Source organism: Choristoneura fumiferana, chromosome 13 (genome assembly GCF_025370935.1).
Source record: "Choristoneura fumiferana chromosome 13, NRCan_CFum_1, whole genome shotgun sequence".
Taxonomy (NCBI): Eukaryota; Metazoa; Arthropoda; class Insecta; order Lepidoptera; family Tortricidae; genus Choristoneura; species Choristoneura fumiferana.
Window position 1 is genome coordinate 16557524 of NC_133484.1, and position 22340 is coordinate 16579863.

Below are 22340 nucleotides of genomic sequence, written 5' to 3' on the forward strand. Positions count from 1 at the left end.
TCCTTCACACAACACCTCAATGAATATTGCGATATAAATTTTGGGATTTCCCTCGGGAATTTTGTAAAATCCCGGAATTTCAATTGTAACTACCAGATCGAATAGTTTAAGCGAGCGAAGCCGCAGGTAAACTCTAGTAAGTATTATCGATAAAAAAATATAAATTGTTAAACTTAGCAGCAAGAAAGTCGGGTGCCGCGTGGATGATGTCACTGCAAATAAGATCAAAATTACACACTTTTAAACAGAAGTCAGCAGTTAGTTTACTTCATAAGCCTCTATCGAAATAAATCATATTAAAATACGTTATTAGTACTTAATAATTATGTATTAAGTAACGTAAGGTTGTAGTCAAATGACAATATTTTCTGATAAAAAATATTTTTAGGCCAAAGTTTTTATTTTGAGCATATAACCTTCTTGCTTAAACTTGAACCTGAGAGCCAATTGTGTAACGTTTCTGACACTCACGACCACAATCAAATGACAGTTTTTGTATGCGAAAACTGTAATTTAATTGCGATTGCGAGTCTCAGAAACGTTACGCAATAAACCCTCTGGCCCATGTAAGGAACTAGTTAAATAAATAAAGTTAATTGTTCGTTAAGTACGGCATTTATCATATTTTATAATTCATTTTAGCATAGACAGATTTAATTTTTTTTATTATGTTTTAGTTGAATATGTAACTTCACAACGCGGTACCCGCATAATGAAGGTCGGTGGCTACTCATACGGTGTGCACTCCGTAGCTGGGCCGAAGCAGCGCTGGCGATGCAGTACTCACAACAAAGTGAGCTGCCGAGCCAAAGTCTTGACCGTGGGAGGCGAAATCATTGGTTTTAAGAACGACCATAATCATAAACCAGCGCCTGTCGTCAAGAATCGAAAAATAAATTGATAATAGTTTTTTTTTTAACAAATAGCTGTCAAACGATCACCTGATGGTAAGCACTCACCGCCACCCATGGACACCACAGCATAATTAGGACGAAAGGGAGGGGAATAGAGAAGGGGGGTAGGGGGAGGGGAGTAAAAGGAGGGAAGGGGAGTTGGGCCTCGTGAAATAAACCCAGATAAAAAACGTCTTAAATCAAGTTTAGCTTGACAGATTTCGGGCTAATCTATAGACCTTTTTCCCAAAGCACACGCCACGGCGGCTGCTGCAAAACGCGCACTGCGCGCCGCCGCTCTGCTCGCACGACTATTTCTCGTTGCTGCGGAAGTTTCATGTTCAGAATTGAAAATGTCGTAATAATTAGCGTTTAGTATTGTTTGCTTATTAAAAATACAAATTTTTAAACAGAAGTCAGTAGTAAGTTTATTGCATAAGCCTCTTATAAAAGAAATAACAATATATTATTATATAAAATTTAAAAAGTATTATTATATAAAATTTAAAAATAATATGTTATTAGTACTTAATAATTATGTATTAACGTAAGTTGTAGTCAAATTACAATAAATTTTCTGTTCAAAAATATTTTTTATTTTGAGTGTATAACCTCCTCCTTGCTTATTATTGAATTTAAGAGCCAATTATTGACAGTTTTTTTATGCGAAAACTATCATTTAATTGTGATCGCAAGTCTCAGAAACGTTACGCAATGGACCCTCTGGCCCATGTAAGGAACTAGTTAAGTAAATAAAGTAAATTGTTCTTAAGTGCGGCATTTATCATACTTTGTAATTCGTTTTAGCAGATTTAATTTTTTTTTTTATGTTTTAGCCGAATACGTAACTTCACAACGTGGTACCCGCATAATGAAACTTGGTGGCTACTCATACGGCGTGCACGGGATGGCGGGGCAGAAAGTGCGCTGGCGATGCACTACTCACTGTAACGCAGGCTGCCGAGCCCTAGTCGTGACAGTGCGAGGCGAAATCATCGGTTTTAAGAACAAACATAATCACAAACCGGGGCCTGCTGTCAAGAATCAAAAAAAAAAATAAGAATATTGAAATTAACCCGGATAAAACACGTGTTAAACCGAATTTAGCTTGATAGACTTCGGACTCATCCGTAGCCCTTCCTCCCGGAGCACACGCCACGGCGGCTGCTGCAAAACGCGCACTGCGCGCCGCCGCTCTGCTCGCGCGACTATTTCTCGTTGCTGCGGGTTTATTTCACTATGACCGAGTCTCACTTCATTTTCAGAAAATGACACAAAAATTAGTGTTTCGTGTTGTTTGCTTATTCAAATTACACCTTTTTTAAACAGAAAGTAGTATTAAGTTTATTTCAGAAGCCTAAATATAACTTTGGAACCAAGCATTAACATATAAAAATGGTAAATAATATTAAAATATCTTATTAGTACTTAATAATGATGTATTAACGTAAGTTGTAGTCAAATTACAATAAAATTTTTGTTCAAAAATATATTTAGGCCAAAGTTTTTATTTTGAGTGTATAACCTCCTCCTTGCGTCGATGATCTCTAATTGTGTTCAAACATCCATCCATCCATCTCAGCCTATAAACGTCCCACAGTCCCACTGCTGGGCATAGGCCACAAACATGTACCTCAGTTTAATTTGTTGATTAAAGAAATGCATGAGATATTTGTTTTCTTTGTGTTCTGTTTCTCTACGTCTAATGAGATAGGTCAAAAAATCCTTGTAATAACTAAGCAACCGAATTCTTGTCAACAGATGATTTGGACGAAAACATGGATCTAGAAACTTTAATCGCTTACAACGAAGCATCAGAAGATGAAGAAGTAGAAGAAGAAGAAAATGACACAGATAATGAAGAACTTGCCGAAATAGAAGATGACAATGGCGATGCAGTTGCACTCTTCTTGCAATCCCCAAGAGGACATACCATACTTCAATACGACGGCCATAGATATAGAAAAACTTACAGATCCAAACATGGTGTGAGATGGAACTGCTCAACTAACAAGCGATGCACAGCATTCCTGTACTTAAACGACAATGACGAAATTATCATGGCGAATAAAACACACAAACACGGTCAACCTGTCAACGAAAACATTGATGCTGATCAAACTGGTAAGTAACAATACACACACACAGTTCATTACTCCAACCATATAAGATTTGTAAAATTTTGTTATAAAAAATCTAAAATGTTTTTTGGGTTTTAAAAATGTACATATGTTTATTTGTTTTACAGACACTGCAGTCGTCATAACGTCTAGAAAAGGCAAAGAGATGCTTCTCTTCCGCAAGTATACGTATCGCAAGCAGTACAGTAAAGTCAACAGGACGCGGTGGGTTTGCTCCACGCTAAAGAACTGTCGTGCTTGCGTCTTCACTGATAATAATAACTTCATAACGTCAGCTTTTGAGGAGCATTGCCATAATCCTCCCAAGTATTATCTCAAACCAGACCACGTGTTAGAGGCAATTCGAGACCCAGTAGATGAATAACTTTAGGAAATTAATTGATGTAGAGTCAATAGACTTATATCTAATGGGCAGGTCCGTATTGTAGTTATGACAGCTTGGTCTAAATTGTTAATAATTTTAATTATTTTTAGTAGGTATATTTTCTTCTTGTCTTTCTACGTGAGTTTAAAAAAAAGATGGACAAAGAACGTAAAAATATATTAATCTTTTGGTAAAGTGTAGACGCACTGAATTTTTTTTTAAACTATGTTTTCACTTGTTAGATACTCAGTCGTCTCTAGCAAATAGATTTTAACCTATATACTTTTAATTATCAAGTTTAATATGCTGTGTGTGTTTAACGTGGTATTATCAGTTTTTTTTTAATAATTTGAGAAACGATACAGTCAATGTGGATAAATGTTTTTTTACGAAAAAATATTGCGGGAGAATTATATGAAAAAACCGGTCCCGAGTCCCGACTGTAACCTTAAACCTTAACAGGTTCTGTCTGGAGTACTAGACTTATTTTTTCCTTTTTAGTTTTTTCTTTTTCAAGACAGTCGGGTTTTTGATTTTTTAATTTCAGCACCGACTGTTTTCCAGAAATATTTTACTTGTTAGAATGACCAGAAAAATTGTCTGCTTATGTTAAGTTTAATTTAACTTCCCGTTTTCTTTAATTAAACTAAAAGCCTTAAGTATATATATCTAAGTTTGATATAAAATTTTCATTGACATTAGTATTATAATTACATGATTTGGTAATGGATTAATAGAACAATTCAATAATGTTTAGCCTTTTAACATATTTTCTGTGTTCTGATAAAAAATCTGTATAGAACCGTTAAATATAAATTATTTTTACTTTACCGTTGCTTTATTAAATATTACAAATATCAAATGAGCTTTTATTTCCAGTGAACGAAAAGCATTACTTTGCATAATAATTATCTCTGTTTTCAGCAGTGGTACGTAATGGTTGGATTATTATTATTTAATATGTTTTGATTTTCGCTACATAACCTGAGCCCTGGGGGCCTACCACGCTCTCTTAATACGATTCAGTTTAGGCTCTAAACTGAACTGCATCGCTATTTCGTACCACGACGTTACTTTTGCGATTCAGTTCAAGCACGGTTCAGCGACAGCGATACAGACATTTTCATTCACTCACTTCAAGCGGTTTTCTTACCATGACGCTTAACTTGAGTGGGGATTGAATCGCTTCAGTGTCAAATTTAGCGATTCAGTATAAGTTACTCATTCTGTCAATTATTTTGGACTTCTAACTATTTTACTTGGAATATTTTTTAAACTTCAACAACTTTTTAACTTTTATACATGTTTTATAACTTTTCATAGGTACTCCTCACGACATTGTGCTTCTTAACTCCTCATTGATAAAACTAATTTTTCAGTGAGAAAAGAGACTCGTGGATTAGTGACAGCGTAAACATTATTTGTAATCAGCACAACGGCTGCTAAGAACACGGAATGACATAGTGTTATGGTTTTCCAAAATAAAGAGGTGTTAATATACAATATTTGGTTTGCATATAGCGGCATCCCTTTCGCGACTTAGCGTTTCAGTTTCGAACCAGAGACAATATCGGTCTTTCATTCACTTGTAAACCATTGAGACTCAGCTCTGAGAAATAAACGTCGTGGTACTAATTTCGACGATTCAGTTTAGGTGCCTAAATTGAACTGCTCTGCGTTTGGATCGTTTATGAAAAGATCATGGTAGGCCCCCTGATTGTCTAACGCACTCTGAATCACAACGTTTTCACCACTTCTTTCTGTCACACGTCGTAGGGCGAAAGTAGAAAGAGATGGCGAATGCAATCGCGAGCGCCCGCACTTAAGCCAAGTTTACACTTGCAAGAAAAATCATGCAAGTTGCATTACATTGCGGCGCTCGATTGACCGCAACAAACTAGTTGGTTTTACGGCCTCGCAATGTAATGCAAGTTGCAAGATTTTTCTTGCAAGTCTAACCTCGGCTTTACACAAAACGGTCTCTTTTTATCTACTTTCGTTATGCTTTTAGGTCCAATTCAAGTAACTTCGAAGCGTGGTCGTCCACTATTGGTCTACAGGGACTATACGTACTCGAAACATCCATATCCCTTGAAGAATGGTTGGAGATGGTACTGCTCTAAGGTCAAGAGTTGCAGGGCGTACATATTTACGGATAATGATAACAATCTGACTGCTGTACGAGGAAGCCACGACCACGACCCAGTGCTGAACCCATACGATTGGAATCAGGTCAATCAGGTGCCAGTACAAGTCTGTCGAACGCCTAAATAGCTTCAAATGATCGAGAGAGAGAGAGAGAGAGAGAGAGAGAGATGTTCGGTTTTATTTTGTAGATACAGTCCAGGTCGAAAATATCTTTATCTACACCCATATAGTAAATTCTCCATTATGCGTTCAAAAACCATAGATAATGACCAGCATGTTCTATTATGAACACGGCAGTATCGTAATGTTCATTATGACACCGAAATCGATATCTTTATGAACATAACCGCACCGGAGCGGTGGCGCAGCTTCACCTTCAGGCGCAGGAGCTCGTGGGGCAGACAGTTCTGGTTGCAATGCAGGTCATTCTCAATGGTTCTTGAACGCATGATAGAGGATTTAATATATAGATAAATAAAAAAGATAGTCATGTAAGCAACTGTACGTAATTAGGCCGTATTACGTTAGCGTTGCATAAACTACTATTACACTTTAGTACCTCGACGCTGTCACTTCGTGTTTAAACGTTTGTATAAAATTGTCAGAAGGCATAAGTGACAAGTTGCTGAAGTGTAAAGATATCTTTGACCTCTACTGTACTACATAACTTCTAAGTTTTGCATTTTGAAATATGGCTATGATTTTAGATTTAACGTTATATAAGTACCTAATTAATGAACATTTCCCAAAACAAGTTATACGTTTAATTTTAAGTACCTGGGCGACCGAGCTTTGCTCGGGCTAAAACTCGGTAACAAGCGTTTTCCCAGAGATAAGACCAAGCTATAGATCAATTTGTTATTGTAAATTGCAGGCCAAAATGTAGTGCATAAACTTTTTGGGTATTGCCTCTAATATGGCTTTACACCGTTTATTGTAATTTTTGACAGTTTAGCCGTTATTAGAAGTAATCAAAAGGATTGAAAAAAGCTCTTGGTTTTTTATATTAACCATCTAATCTAAGTATAGATTTTGTCTAAGTTGGTTATCACTTTGGGTTAGTTAGTGTTCTACTTTAGTAAATGATGGCTTTTTTCCACACTACACTACCCAAAGAAATAGGTTAAGAAAATTATCAATTGTTAATTAATATAATGCTATTTGCTATACATTTGTAGTTTTAACGGTAATTATCACAGAGATCATGAATTCCTGTTTTACTTTTTAATAAATGTTATATTTTTATAATCTTACGAATTTTTTTTTCATTTAGGTATATAACCCGCTGAACTAAGGGTCAGTTAAATAATTAAGATTGGTTTTTTGGAATCTTTTTGTATTTTTTATTTCAATTCCAAATTTTTTTACTTTTACGCTAGCGTCACTGCTTAAGTGGCTAAATAAGAAACAAACAAGCTGAGATATGTGGTGCATAGGGGAAATTCGTGTCTGTACCGTTGTCCAGCAGTGGTGTAGCGGTATAGCACGCGGCACGGAATGCCGAGGACCTGGGTTCGATTCCCAGTGCTGGTCTTATTTTTCTGGTTTTTCTGTGCATCTATATTTAAGTTTGTAATTTCAAGTTAAATAATTTATCTTTTGTCTTTTTTTTTCGAGTAAACGACTGCAAATAATATAATAATTTATTTCGGACATAATCCATAGCGGGTTAGTAACAGTGAATATACTTAATCTCTTACACAGAACAAATATTAAATAATAGTTATAAAAAAACAATAATTTAGTACCTAAGAGGAGGGGCAGTGCAGCTGTACAAAATGCTTCAGCCACGGTAAGCCAGCCCCATCCCATACCATCCCATCTCATCCCGTCCCATCGGTTGGCCAGCACGCCCAGGATGGTGCTGGAGCAAAGTTATTTTGTCAATTAAAATTATTTAAAGCAAAATTAGCCGTTCATATTCCTGAATTATTTTTATATAAATTATATATTTTTTAGCTGCAGTACTAGATATACTATGTTGTTTGACCCTATTACAGTGTCCCACTGCTGATCACAGAGATCTCATCTAGATATCCTCTGTTTCCTTTCTATTCTGGCACAATATAGAGCCAATTCCTTTCATACGCGTTAAAATCGTTATGCCACATACAAAATGAAAACCTACCTGAAAAAAAATCAAACGACATTGATGGTAGGTATGCGACTTGACAGAAAAATATTCTAAAGCTGAAAACTTTAAACAAATATATGATGAATAACATACCTACGACAGTAAAGGTAGTTAACACGAGCCTATTGGGTTTATTTTAGGACTTCGCTCTTCAAGAATAAAAACACCATTTACTGCTGCTGAAAGAGTACGGATGTATAGAGAACGACTTAAAAGTGACCCTGAAAAGTACGAACTATGGCGCCAAAGACACACAAAGCATTCGAGAGATAGTTATCACAAAAAAATGGAGAACATCAGCGACACCGAACGAGAACGATTAAGATGCCAGTGGAGGGCTAAAAAAGAAAGATTAAGATCTCGGAATACTATAAAGCTTACCTTTGCGGAAGATTACCAGAATATCTAATCTATTGTGGAACAATTTAATAAATTTTAAGAGTCCCGTAATGATAATGGCACAAATGCAACCCTTACAGTTTTGCCATGTCTGTCTGAAGCTTAGTTCAGAGATCTTAGTACGAGTATAAAAAGCTTAGATGTCCTTACCGACTATTTTGTCACCGAACCCCTAGTTCTTGTTATTTATTCAAAATAAATAATTTCAGGGTATTTTACGGACTAATAAATAGTAAAATTAATAAAACATTTTTGAATGCTGGTTGTTATAATTATTTAGTATATAATTATCGGGTGGGAGTAATCTTTTTTTTTAAATCTGATTATTACCTAATAAATTTTACGTTACAAATAGTCACAGTTTTACCTACTTACTCATCCTTGCTGAAGTAAACTTGGAATCCGGAGAAATATTACTCTTTCAAAGTTTAATTTTACATATATATTTGGTTTAAACACTCCAATTTATTTATTTCTGCAGTAAGAATACTACAGTCGAGAAGAGGTCGACCATTGCTAATGGTAAACAAATTCACTTACACCAAAAGCGGCAATTCTAAGAGCTCGAGCAGATGGGTGTGTTCTTCAAGCAGGTCCAAACATTGTAAGGCTTGGGCAATTACCACGGCCAATGGCAGTTGTGAAGAAATTTTGGAACTGTCAGAAGAACATAATCACAGTGCACCAGCGTTTCATATAAGTTCAGACGGCTGTTTTATTAGATTATAAACAGTATAGCAAGCTGCAGCAACTGGTCGGTTTTATTCATTTCTGCTACCTTGAGAGGAAAGAACCCACGAGTTCAGTATTTTCCAATGCTTTACAATGAAATTGATTAGATTAGAGTAAAATGTAAAAACAAAAGAAAGCCATTCACTCGGTTTTACGTAAATTATTGTGCAGAAAATCTTCGATTTGTTGCTGAAAGAAGTTAAACAAAAAAATAATACTTACATACAGAACATAGAACCTCCTCCTTTTTTTGAAGTCAGTTAATAAGAGTAAAGCCGCAGAAAAAAATCGTTGAACTGTTTTAGACGTTTTAGACAAGATACTATTAAATTTCAACAGTTAAATTATATAATTTAATAAATATAATAAACAGCAATTTTATTATTTTTGTTTTCGATGTTTTTTAGTCTCACACACTGCTAATTTTAACCTTTAATTCCGAAATAGGTATGATGCATTTTTATATTCTTTATTTGTAAACAATCTTAAAAGTCTGCACTAACAGAGGTCCAAATTTGGTATTATATTTAATTCTGTACCTGACCATAATTTTCAGAAAGCGTACAGACATTATTTTTGCTATGTATTACAGTGACTTCGTTTAAAGCAAAACGAAAAGGTGGAAGAAAACCGGGGATTCGGCGTTATCGAAATTATACTGAGGAAGCTCTTCGGTTAGCTATGGAAGCAGTACAAAATAATAGCATGTCAGCGTACGTCGCAGAGAAAAACTTCGGCGTTCCCCGTCAAACTATTTTAGACAAAATACACAATCGTCACCCCAGAGCGTGTGGGCGCCCAAAAAGATGGACTGAGAAATCCGAATATTGAAGACTCGTGAGACATGGACTCTATGTAGCTTATGACCAAGATAGAGCTAAAAAAAGACTGCTGGCGAGTGTATTTTGACTTACATGCAACAGTAGTAGAAAACAGTAATAGGATTATATACTTACTCTCGTCTGAACAGACGAGATGTGATGGTGACAAAGTTTATGGAAATTATTTTTAATTGTAACAAATGTAAAGCTAAGCATCCACATTCGCACGAAAACACGTACCAACCAGACACTGCAGGATGACAACCTCTCCTTTTTGTTTCTTTTGACTGACCTGTCTTGTCGGTGCAGTGGTTAACTTTGCAGACTGTACAAGAGTGTGTAGTAAGCTCGATCCCACGATTATTTGCGTGCAAGTAATTGAACAATGGACGAATGCGCGAATCTGAGGGCCCCCTGTTACGTAGGTAATATTTTTTTACAAGTTTTATTTAACTTCTCCTCGTATATTTATTTGTTTCAAATCTTGCAAGATAATTTTAATCCACTTCCAATGCTCGAATTTGGTGCAAGTGTGGTCAGCAAAAGAAGCTATATTGAGCAATTTTTAACAATAACTTATTTATCTGTAAGATGCTATATATTTTTTTATTTGCCGCCTCTTTCTTTCCTCAAGACTCGCTCGTCGTTCTATTACCTAAATGTATACCTATGCAAAAATATGTCATGATATATATGACATAACAATCATAACTGCCAAGCTGCTGCAAATCTTAAAGCCCCAAATCTAGCCCCATGCAATCCATATGCAATTTATGAATAAACGTATAATTATCTAACAATTTTTGTCAGTATCAAATAACAGATGAGGGTGTATTTTTCTTTTATCTACAGTATCTTAGACTAGTGCGCTCTTTGGCAATCACTAAAATAGTATTTACGAATATTCCTTTAAATTATATTAGTAAAAAATACATAATTATAAACAATAATGTTTTTTTAATTTTCTATTCATTTTTTTGGCCTCACATACTTTATCTATTAATTTTTTAAACCAATAACTTCGAAATTTATATTATGCTATAGGTAAGTACTTCACTTACCTACATCTTTTTTATTGTCTTTTTAGAATAATTTAAAAAATCGTACGTCCAAATTAGGTTTCTTTTTTAATAAGTACTGTGACCAAAAGTATGTTCCTATAGGCACGTTATTTATTACTTTGTATTACAGTAGCGCCAGTTAAAAAAAAACGAAAAATCCGAAGAAAGCCCCGCGCTCGGCGTTACGTAAATTATTCTGCAGAAACTCTTCGGTTAGCTATGGAAGCAGTACAAAATAAGAGTATGTCAAGTTACGTCGCCGAAAGGAAATTCGGCGTTCCTCGTCGAACCATAGCGAACAAAATAAAGAAATTACATCCAAGGCCGTGGGGTCGTCCCAAAAGAGGGATTGAAAATTTGAAGATTTTAAAGGTGTACAGCTTATGAATACTGCTGTCGAGTATATTTTAGCTTCCGTGGAGAAGAAGACACGGTAACACCCTCGTCTAATGGATGATGATGGATGACATAGCTTATGCATCTTTATTGTCGTGTTTTAGTTATTTTATAAATTGCAAGTGGGCTGCCTTTCGTTTACGTTACGTACCTACCCAAGTTCTTGGCAACTATGGAATGTACTATGGATGTGTAGGGAATAAAATAACCTTTCATTTGAAAAGAAGATATGGCACATACAAGGTGGGCCCTGTAACAGGAGCAAAAAATTAGACCACAGCTTCCACTCTTTATCTTGAGCTAATTTAGTTCTACAACTTTTGAAAATAACTTGTTTATGATTTTCATTATAGTTTAAAGTTTCATTGGACAAGCAATGTATTGCGAAATCCGTCATTTTGTTACGTGACAGGCGGTGTCATTCAGGCTGTTGGATGGCGTACATTGAAAATACCATTTAATTTGTTTGGAATGAACATAATGATAAACTTACTTAATTTTTGAATGTTGCAGAACTTCCATTTGTAGTAGTAGTAGTAGTAGTAGTAGTTCCATTTGAGTAGCTAAACCTGGGTTTTAATTTTTTGCTCCTGTTAAAGGGCCCACCCGGTATATTATGTAGATTGCGCAATTTTCTATCAGCTCTACTGTGAAGCAAACGAATGAATAGGCATAAAATTAATAACTATACCCTCGTCGGTTATTCTTTTTTTTTTAAGTATAGATTGTTTTGTTCCCTGTCCAACGGTATAAAGTTGCCCTGCCCTGTCATTAAAGTAAATATTTGTGTTACGCACAATCCATTCCGGACTCCGGATTTAGCCTGACAATCCATTTGCACCTATTCGTAATTTATAAATAAACTGTAGCTAGTACTAGGTAGCAGAAACTTTGTCATCATCGAATAAAAGACGAGGATAAATACATTTAAATATATGCATATTTATTTACCTACCATACCTTTGATTTGTGGACTTTCGGAAATTGCTAAAGCAACTAATATTAAGCAAATAGCCGTTAAAATTAGTAAAATAGTCAAAAATATATATCATCATCAAAAGTTTATATCATAAACGACCGTTTTATTTACTAATCCATTTTATGTCTCGTAAGTAATTTCAAAATGTATCATGCGATAGATATTTTTTTCACCATCGCATGCGACTTTAAGTGCAAGTGCCTTTATGCCCAATATTTTTGTTTTCTGTTACAGTGGCATCGTTTAAAACAAATCGAAGATACAGAAGAAAGCCCGGCGCTCGGAGTTATGGAAATTATTCCGCCGAAACTCTCTTGTTAGCGATGGAAGCAGTGCAAAATAAGAGTTTGTCGTCTCGCGCCGCGGAAATAAAATTCGGCGTTCCTCGTCGAACAATAGCTAACAAAATAAAGAAAATACACACAGGAAAGTGGGGCCGTCCCTTTCGTCTCAGGAGACAGACTGCAAAGCCTGAAGATTGAAGAGGCATGACGTAGGGAGCGCAAAAAGAGTCTCAATATTACGTGGGAAATGCGATTTACGATTACGTTCTCTGGACCGCAGTAAGAGCTCAGCCCCAAATACGCGCGACAAGTGTTATCTTTCTGTCCATTGCGTGTGCTGGCAATATGTATTTGTTACCTACTAACGATCGTAGTTTCGGATAATTTTTATCCATAATGTCAATAGTTATACACCTTTTCTAGGGTTCCGTACGCATTTGACCAAACGGAACCCTATTGCTGTCACGCACGTTACCGTCCTTCCGTCCGTCACTCACACAGATTTTACAGTCAAACAGTTAAGCTACACTTCAAATTTTCAAGGAATTTACTTTCAGCTAAAGGGAGGGGCAAAAAATTTCGTCATAATCGTTACAACTATTTCCAAGTTCCTCAATATAAATAAATAAATATACCTACAAGAATTGCTCGTTTAAACATATAAGATAGTAAACAAATAACTGGCGTTCGTAGTCATTGAGACAGTGATAATTATGAACACAAATTTTGTAGGTAAAACAAGAAAAAAGACTTGAGAATTTTATATAAGTCAATACAGATCCCAATGAAATGGTGTACTGCCTTTTCGGCGAAATATGTTTCGCCAAATTTCACTTAGCAACCAACCTTTCGCCGAAGTTTCATTTGGCAAACCAATCCTTGGCATAACTTTGCTTCGCATTTTTCTTATTTCGCAACATTTTTATATTGCAAAATTTTATTTCATCACATTTTTATGTGGCAAACAATTATGCAACAAATGATTGGCTAAGGCAAATAACAAATAGTCAAATAACATTTGGCTAATTTTTATACATAGGGTAGGTATATCAGTCATGATATATAATAAAATGAATAAATGTTAAATTATGTGGCGGTGAGCGAGAGAAGCGAGCGAGCAAGACGAGACTAGGCAGAAGCGACTTGGATAAGTTAGGTTTTTTTTTGTAACAGAACGGAAAAAAACATTGGCTTGCTTGCTTGTTTGCTTGCCACATTAAGGAATGCCAATCAACGCGTTTGACAAAAACACAAATGATATCTTAAAAAAATCCCAGGTAAGTAATCATTTATCAAATCATTAGTTGGGAAATGATATCAGTGCGAAATGTTGAGTTGGGAAATGAAATTTCGCCTAAATAAAAATATGGGATAAATAGTTTGGGAGTTAATAATTTGCTTAATAATTTTCGCCAAAACATTAGGAAACCCAATGAAATACCACGCTGCTAGTCGCGCGTAGGGACCGGGCCGTAAAATTGCAAGTTTGTCGTAGGTACCTAAATCGGCTTTACGACATCGATTACGTGAATTACGAAAGAAGGTCGTTACTCCTCAGGTTTTGTTTTAGGTTGCCAAAGAAAAAGAAAGCATTGTTCCGACTATACTGAACTATTGCCATATAAATAAGAACAATAGCGCCCTCTTGACAATAGTCATATATTTTTGGTTTACCTTTAGGTATCTTGATACGATGAAAAAACATTATTCACTAGATCTATAAGCAGGTAACTGACTATTCTACTAATCCTACTTATTATATTATAATTATAAATGCGAAAGTGTGTGTGTGTGTGTGTGTGTGTGTATGTTTGTTACTCCTTCACGCTAAAATGGCTGGACGGATTTAGATGAAATTTGGTACGTAGATAGCTGGACATCTGGAATAACACATTGGCTACTTTTTATCCCGATATTCCCACGGGATAGGGATAAAATCTAAGAAATAATAACCGCTGGGCTTAGAGTCATGAAATTTGGTATGTAGACAGCTGGATGTCTGAAATAACACATAGGCTACTTTTATTCCAAGATTCCCTCGGGATAGTTGCTCTTAACACAACACCTCAATGAAGATTACCTACGATATAAATTTTGGGATTTCCCACGGGAATTTTGTAAAATCCCGGAATTTCAATTGTAACTACCAGATCGAATAGTTTAAGCGAGCGAAGCCGCGGGTAAACTCGTCTAAAATACTTTTGAAATAACGGCCATTGCGCCACTGTTGTAGCTATAGCCACTGTTGCCGCCTTGACCCTACTTTTTTTTTCGTGTTGATATAGTATTGCTGTAATTTGCATAATGCTGAGTCAGCGACCGTTTCACTTTCGCGGGGACACACAACATTGTGTATTTACTATTTTCATGTGTTTTTCTGTATTTTTTTTTTTCATTTTATTTGTGTTCATTTTTCTGTATATGTGTGTCTTCTGTGTTAGTGAATAAATGTCTTCTTTTTTTCTTTCTTTCTACTCACTAGCTTCTCCAAGTATTTACAGAAAGAAGTTTGCTTATCTAAATTTAAAAAGCAGTTTGAGAGCATAATTAATATTTTATTATTATCTAATAATCTCATTTTCGTAATTTAAAAACTAACCAAATACCTACTTCTAAATCAGTCTTACATTAAGTCTCTTGAGCAATCAAGTACATAATAGCTACAGGTTGACAGTTTAAAATTGAGCAAATTTTTTCCACCATATTAGATCATCATTAGATAGGTACCTTTATTCCTTATTAATTAGTGATTCCCTTCAGTGATCCTACCTATCCCAGGATTCCCAGGTGGTCAGCAAAAAATAGGTTTATGGAATTATTATTGTAAATAAAAATTAATCAAGGTTCACAGAATGTGGTAATGGTGCCAGAGTTCATCAATGAAGAGGTTGGAAGAGGCTGCCTTAATTTAAGTAGAATTTATTTTATGCTAAACTAAACTAGCAGGCCCCTGTACCACAACAATTACAAGTGCTGCAAATCAACATAATTGGCATTGATCACTTTTTTTACAATCTAAACCTAAGTATCTAGTCTAATTCCAAAACCATTTCGAGGAATAGGTTTATTATATAATTTTATAATATTTTAGTTAAAAATACTTAATGATTGTGTGTATATTTACAAAATAAAGTTTGACCTTTGTTTGACATTCGTCGTAAATAAACGTTATGTAACTAAACCACCTAATCCTAACACTGACAGGTGACAGAAGACATTAAGTTTGTTTTTTTAAATAATTGGGACTGGCAAAGATAAACGCAGTTTTTAACACCATGGCAATTATGGTTAGCTATAATTCCGGTAAGTTCTAAATAGGGTATAAAATTTAAAACGCAGCTAAAACCAAAATCCTTCAAATAGGTGTCTTAAATCGCCTATTTTATGAAAAAATATATAAAAATAAACATTGTTTTTTTGAGACCAATGCCAATTGTTAACTTTCTCATACAAAAAAGTAATTATATAGAATAGTAGCACTTGTTATTATGTTTGTGGTACACGGGCCATGTCAAAAGTTTTAAGGGGAAACTAAAACAGGTACCTACTTAAATAGAATAATGTAATATAACTAAAAATAGTCAGGTAAATACCAAAGAAGGCCTAAGAATAAACCTTATTAATTGAAAACAAAATAATGAAGATTGGCAATAATGTGTCTTATAAAATATGTAATAGTTTGTCTAATTATTAGCATTAATAATTTGTATAAAATTATAAAAAACAGCCCTTACCTTAACTTAACTTGCCCCTAATATTTGACAGTAAACATCTAAAAATATTTAAAATACAATAATGAACTATACTAAACTCCAATTCAATAGAATCTGACAATCCTGAAGACACTTCCAGCCTACTTATATAAACACCGGGCTGCCTAAGGCTTTTCGATGTGACTATTATTCTTTTTTGATTCCTTTTAGATGATAATTGCAACAACAGGGACATATATAATCAAGTGTGCCCACGATAGGGTGTCTTAAATATGTAGTAAATTGACAGATTCTATTGAATTGTACTTTACATTGTTCACTGACCTGGACCGCAGCAGAGTTACACCTAAATCCATAAATTAAATACAGTAATGCTCAGTCTTTATTACAATAATACCTAAATAGTAAAATTAAAAAAACCTTTTGTTCTTTGCAACAGTCAGTTCAGTCTTTAATAAGGCTTGAATTAAGAATAGTCAGGTATAAGCTGAAGTAGGCCTAACAATAAATCTTATTAATTGAACACATAATTATGAAGATTGGCAAAAATATGTCTTATAAAAACCTTAACCTTATTTTGAGAATTAATAATTTGTATAAAATTATAAAAGAGGGTTTTAACCTGCCCCTAATATTTGACAGTAAAAATAAACAATATTTTTTTAAACCTACTTAATAACATATTACTGAAATATCAATAATAAATGAACAATGTTTAAAATAAGAGGTAGTAGAATATGAGGTATTTAAGTCTTAAAATCAGTCTTCTTTGTGTGACAAATTTTCAAACAATTTTGAAAGATCCATCGTTACGTTTATAGAAACCAGGAGCTGGATGGTTATGAATGTTGCGGACTCGTTGAATTATACTTCCAAGATGGTGTACTACAGTTGTGACATCTACATGACATCCAGTCTTAGTGCGGGATGTACAATACCACTGCTTCTTCCCATATGCTAATTTGTTCTTCAATCTGAATGCAAATCCATTGTGGACCAAAATCAAACTTCCTTTTCTTGTTGGTACAAAGTTAGCCACTGAAATAGAAATTAACTGTCAGTAAATGTATCCCATTTTATTTCTTGTATCACTAATTACTATCATGCACACGATATTCACTATTAAATGCAGCAAAAGTGAAAAAGAAAACAAAAATTGAAGTTCTGTCAGTCTTTATTTAATGCATGGAATATTAGATTAACAATGGTGTGTAATTAATTTGTCACTGAATCACTATAAAGTAGTTAACACAGCCCACAAGTTACTGTAAAGTTGCGAAGTTGTCCACATCCTAAACTTTCGACAAAGTTTCTAATACACATACCTAACCTTTTCTTTGTAAACACTGAATATTTTCTAAAATATTGCAAATAAAAGCAATAGTAGTACATACAATTGTAATCTTACTCTCAATTACTGAAACAATTGAATAAACACAAAGCAACCATAAAAATCCTAAAATCAAAACATTTGACTCGATTACGGTAGGTGACAGAAGTGACTGACTGACATGACATGACAGTACAGTACATACATACAATACTTAGATACAATACAAGTAGTAATCAAGAACGACGGAGTGGACTACGCGACGGACGGACGCTCGAACGTAAAAAAAAATACTGCTCAGTGGGTTTGAGTCATTTGAAAAAACTCCCGTTTTGTTTTAATTTTTGCCTAAACGAACTGTATGAAATACACAACACAATATAAGCTGCATTTTATTTTAGACCCAGAAAGTTAGAATACATACACTTAATTTGAAAGCTTAATTTTATTTCTAAACAAAATATGAATGTTACTCAGTTTTAAGGTCAATGTTAACGTGCGATAATGAAAATTATTATTCTAGTACCTATTCTTTAATTGAATAAAATGTTTTACCTAAGATTAAACTATTGATTTATCTTATTTATATCTTAATTTACTCCAGGGCAACTAAAGTATATTTTTAGGCAACTTATTTTTTAGAAAACAGTTAATGAGGGCTATCGCGTATGAATTTGCCGCTAGAGGCGCTAGTGTAGCGAAAGGTCTCCGAAATGTCAAACAAATGTCACAGCAGGGCTAGTACGAAACTCGAAGTTCGTGTCGTGCGGTCCCTCTGACACTTATACTATTTAATACGAGAGCGAGAGGGACGGTACGATACGAACTTCGAGTTTCGTAGTAGCCCTGCTGTTGTTGGGTGAGCTACGCCTACGCCTAGTCAGTGCGTTTCTTTTAGCTTTATGCCTTGAGAAGTATGTTCCGATATTTTTGACTACCTTGGCCACTCCGAAATATTTGATGGCGACTGTACATTGTTTTTGAACGATAAAATAATCCGGGGGGCTACTACGAAATTCGAAAATCGTAGTGCGTATTGTACCGTCCCTCTCACTCTCGTCTATAGTATCTATACTACTTAATATTATTATTATAAATATCACGGGACAATTCACACCAATGAGGGCTATCGCGAATGAATTCGCCGCTAGAGGCGCTAGTGTAGCGTGAGGTCTCCGAAATGTCAAATCTCATAGTTTTTGGGTGAGCTACGCGGGTTTATTTAGAATTAGAATAATTTTGTGAATATTTTGCAATATCTGTAATTAATTATGGCAAATATGCGTTCCGGGGCAATGAATGTCTGTGTTTTGAGACAGTTTTGTCTTTCGGCAACCTTTGTCCTCCCTTTTTTCCGAATAAAACGGGGACTATGCATAATGCAACACTGTGGCATGCTCGATATTTCTATGGTACGGTTTTAAGGTGTATTAAATATGATTTTAATCTAAACTTTCTTTCCACGCCCGTATTAACAGACTTTCAAAACCATACTTAAAAACCTCACGCAACAGTGCGCCATCTAGTGAGACAAAAAACGATAGCCCTCATTGACATAGTCCCCAAAGTAAGCTTAGAAAATCTTGTGTTATGGGTACTAAGCAACGGATAAATATAATTATATAGATAGATACATACTTAAATACATATTAAACACCCAAGACCCGAGAACAAACAAGCGTATTTTTCATACAAATATCTGCCCCGACACGGGAATCGAATTAACTAAAAAAGTACGGGACCGATTTTAACAACTTGCACTATTAGAATGCTAAATTATTCCAAAGTGCCATAGGCTATAATATTTATTACAAGAAAAAAATAGGGTTCCATACTCAAAGTCAAAAGTCAAAGTCAAAATATCTTTATTCAATTTAGGCTATAACAAGCACTTATGAATGTCAAAATAAACTACCACCGGTTCGTTAAAACCTCTGTTGAGAAGAATCCGGCAATAAAACTCAACGAGGTATATTTTTTTTTTAAACAGATTGCCTCAAAGTGTAAAAAAGTTACCATAAAACATATTTCATCGCAGGTGCTGTGGAAACTCTTGATGATAGAACAAAAAAATGTTCTACAATATTTAAGAATTTATCAGTATCTATAAAAAACTTCGCGATACCATATCTGAAACTATTGTAGTTATGTCACTACTACTTTTTTATTTTAAAAGTTGACTGAAATGCCGACTAAAATCAGACCATGTTAGTTAGCCATACCTTAGATTACTATTTGAATTATTCAAATCGGACATTCCATTCAAAAGATATTACAAATTTAAAATCAATCTAACCAAAAATTAATTTACCTTACGTTGACGCCCCCCGGCTTCGCGTGGGTCGGGTGTAGTTTTTGGGAAATGGCGCTGAAAAATGTGGGTGGAGTACCCTCGATTAGGGACCTTTTTACTAGAGTTCTGTGCCGAAAGGGTAATAAAAACGGGATCCTATTACTAAAACTCCACTGTCCGTCTGTCTGTCTGTCACTAGGCTGTATCTCATGAACCGTGATAGCTAGCATGAACATTTAAAATTTCTGTTGCCGCTATAACAACAAATACTAAAAACAGAATAAAATAAATATTTAAGGAGTGCTCTTTACGGCAACAGGTAGTTGCTTGAAATATTTACAGAATATTCATTTGTATTTTAATTCACTTTAAAAATAAACAATTAATTAAGTTAAAATATTTAAGGGGGGCTCCCGTACGGCAAACGTGGTTTTTTTTACCGTTTTTGCTAATGTCTAATGTTGTATAGGTACGGAAGTCCGACTCGCACTTGGCCGGTTTATTTTTATTTTGGCCGTGCAAAGCCGGTGCGGCCGGGACGGCCCCACAGTAGTATATTATTTAATGTTACCAGTGCTGTTTACGTTAATTTGCAATTAATGTATGCCACCAGGGTGCAATAGCAAAACGTGGCAAAACTAAATAAATTGAAATTAAATTTCATGAAAATGGCTCTACTGTAAGGACCATAACTCGATGAAATTCTAAATTCCTATATACTCTAAAGATAACGTATTATAATCTATGATAATAATACCAAACACGCTAACTATTGATAAAAAAGTAGGTACAAAGTTCTTTCCGTGATGGAGTACCCAGTGCGGATTTTTAGACGGAGCGTGTCGAGTCGACTCGATCGAGCTCACTAGCTCGGAGCGGAGCTGTCAGTCTCAATTGTCAAACAATGCTCTTGTTGACTCTCGTGTTTTGCATGAATTTAATTTAAACAATATTTAAATCGCGAACAGGTCGTCTGCTTGCAAGTGAAACGTTTACAGTGTTTTTAACAGTGTTAATCTTATATTTATCTTAAGTACGTGACCCAACCATTGATTTTCATTGAATGAAAAGTTTCCAAAAGTGATTGCAAAGTGTTTTGAAGTGTAATTACGTATGGGTGAGATGGGTACGTACGTAACCAGACCCCATTATGTGTTTATTAAACGCATTAAGTTAATTTAGATTTACCATTATGTCAATTGACACAAGATTCAGTGTGCCATAGAAGATTTGAAAAATAAATCTTTGTTGATGTTGTATTTGTTTACATTGTCCGCTGGCCTCTATTAAGGTTTTCTTGATGGAAATAATGGTCCGTTGTCGGTAGATTTTTTTCTTATATCGGGTAAATTGATAAGCTCTCAATTATTTATAGATTAAATTGAATTGCATATGGAACCTAACCCTACTTTTATGCTTATTCAATGTGTGTCCTTAGTACATTTTTACTGGCTCATTTATTAAGACTTATTGTTGAATTAGAATACTGATTTATGATACTTTACACTGGAGTATCGGTTTTAAGCTAAAAAGGTTGTAAGTTATGTTACAAGCCCAATGGCATTTAAGCTTTTTATACTAGTATAGAGGAACAATTGTGGTGGGAAAGTACAAAAACCATTTACCTCACTGTCAGTTAGGGAAACAATGTTTTTATGTAAGAAAGAAAGAAAGAAAATAATTTATTTATAACAGTAATGACACATAATACATACAGCATGCATGTACAGTCAACTATAAAGATATTCATATGGCATATGTTATCAAAAATATCTATACACAACCTTAACAAAGTCCATGCAATGCGCAGACTCAAGTCACTGTTGCCGAAAACGGCTAGGTATTATTATTATTAAAGTCCATAAAGTCGTGTATACATATTTTTGTGGCTGTGGTGTGTGGTTTTTGTATCTATAGTTGACTCTACCTATATATTTATTAGAACTCCTAGTTGCTAAAAAAACATTGACCTGGTCTAGGGCCAGATTAACCATGTCGGGGCCCCATTTGAAGATCATCCCCTCTTTTCAAGTTCAATCAAATTAACTAATAGCATGCTTTGAAAGATGTAATTAATATTAAATTTTTACTTTATGAAACACTAGTGTTTACCCGCGGTTTCGCACAAGTAAATCATTAGATCCAGCAGCTGAATTGAAGGATTTTTAAAAATTCCTGTAGGAATTAGAGAAAATTAAATCATGGCTTTCTTTGACTTCACATTATAAACAATCAGGTGAAATTTCATGACAAGCCCAGCGGTTGTTTCGAGATTTTATCCCTATCCCGTGGGAATATTAGGATAAAAGTAGCCTATGTTTTATTCCAGATGTCCAGCTATCTACACACCAAATTTCATCCAAATCGTCTAGCTGTTTCAGCATAAAGGGGTAACAGACATCTTCACTCACTCACAAACTTTCACGTTTGTAATATTAGTAGGATTTTCAATTTTTTTATCACGCATGTGGGGCCCCTAGGCAGTTGCCTATTCTGCCTAATGGTTAATCTGGCCCTGACCTGGCCTTGATCTTACTTGCATTTGTCTGATAATTTTTGTACTTAGACAATACATTATGATGTTTATAGTTGATCTGAATATGCTATATTAATTGTAAAATTCTGTGCAATAAAATATATAATATTTCTGTG

At 34.8% G+C, this 22340-nt stretch overlaps 1 protein-coding gene across 1 annotated transcript; it reads left to right on the top strand.

Annotated features, from left to right (window-relative positions):
* Window positions 1-1573: 1573 nt before the first annotated feature.
* On the top strand, window positions 1574-4668 carry LOC141434176 (uncharacterized). The gene is made up of 3 exons (XM_074096530.1): window positions 1574-1625; window positions 1730-3017; window positions 3142-4668. Exons 2-3 carry the CDS (start codon window positions 2672-2674, stop codon window positions 3396-3398), a joined length of 603 nt encoding a protein of 200 aa, XP_073952631.1. The 5' UTR covers window positions 1574-1625; window positions 1730-2671; the 3' UTR covers window positions 3399-4668.
* The last annotated feature ends 17672 nt before the right edge of the window (window positions 4669-22340 follow it).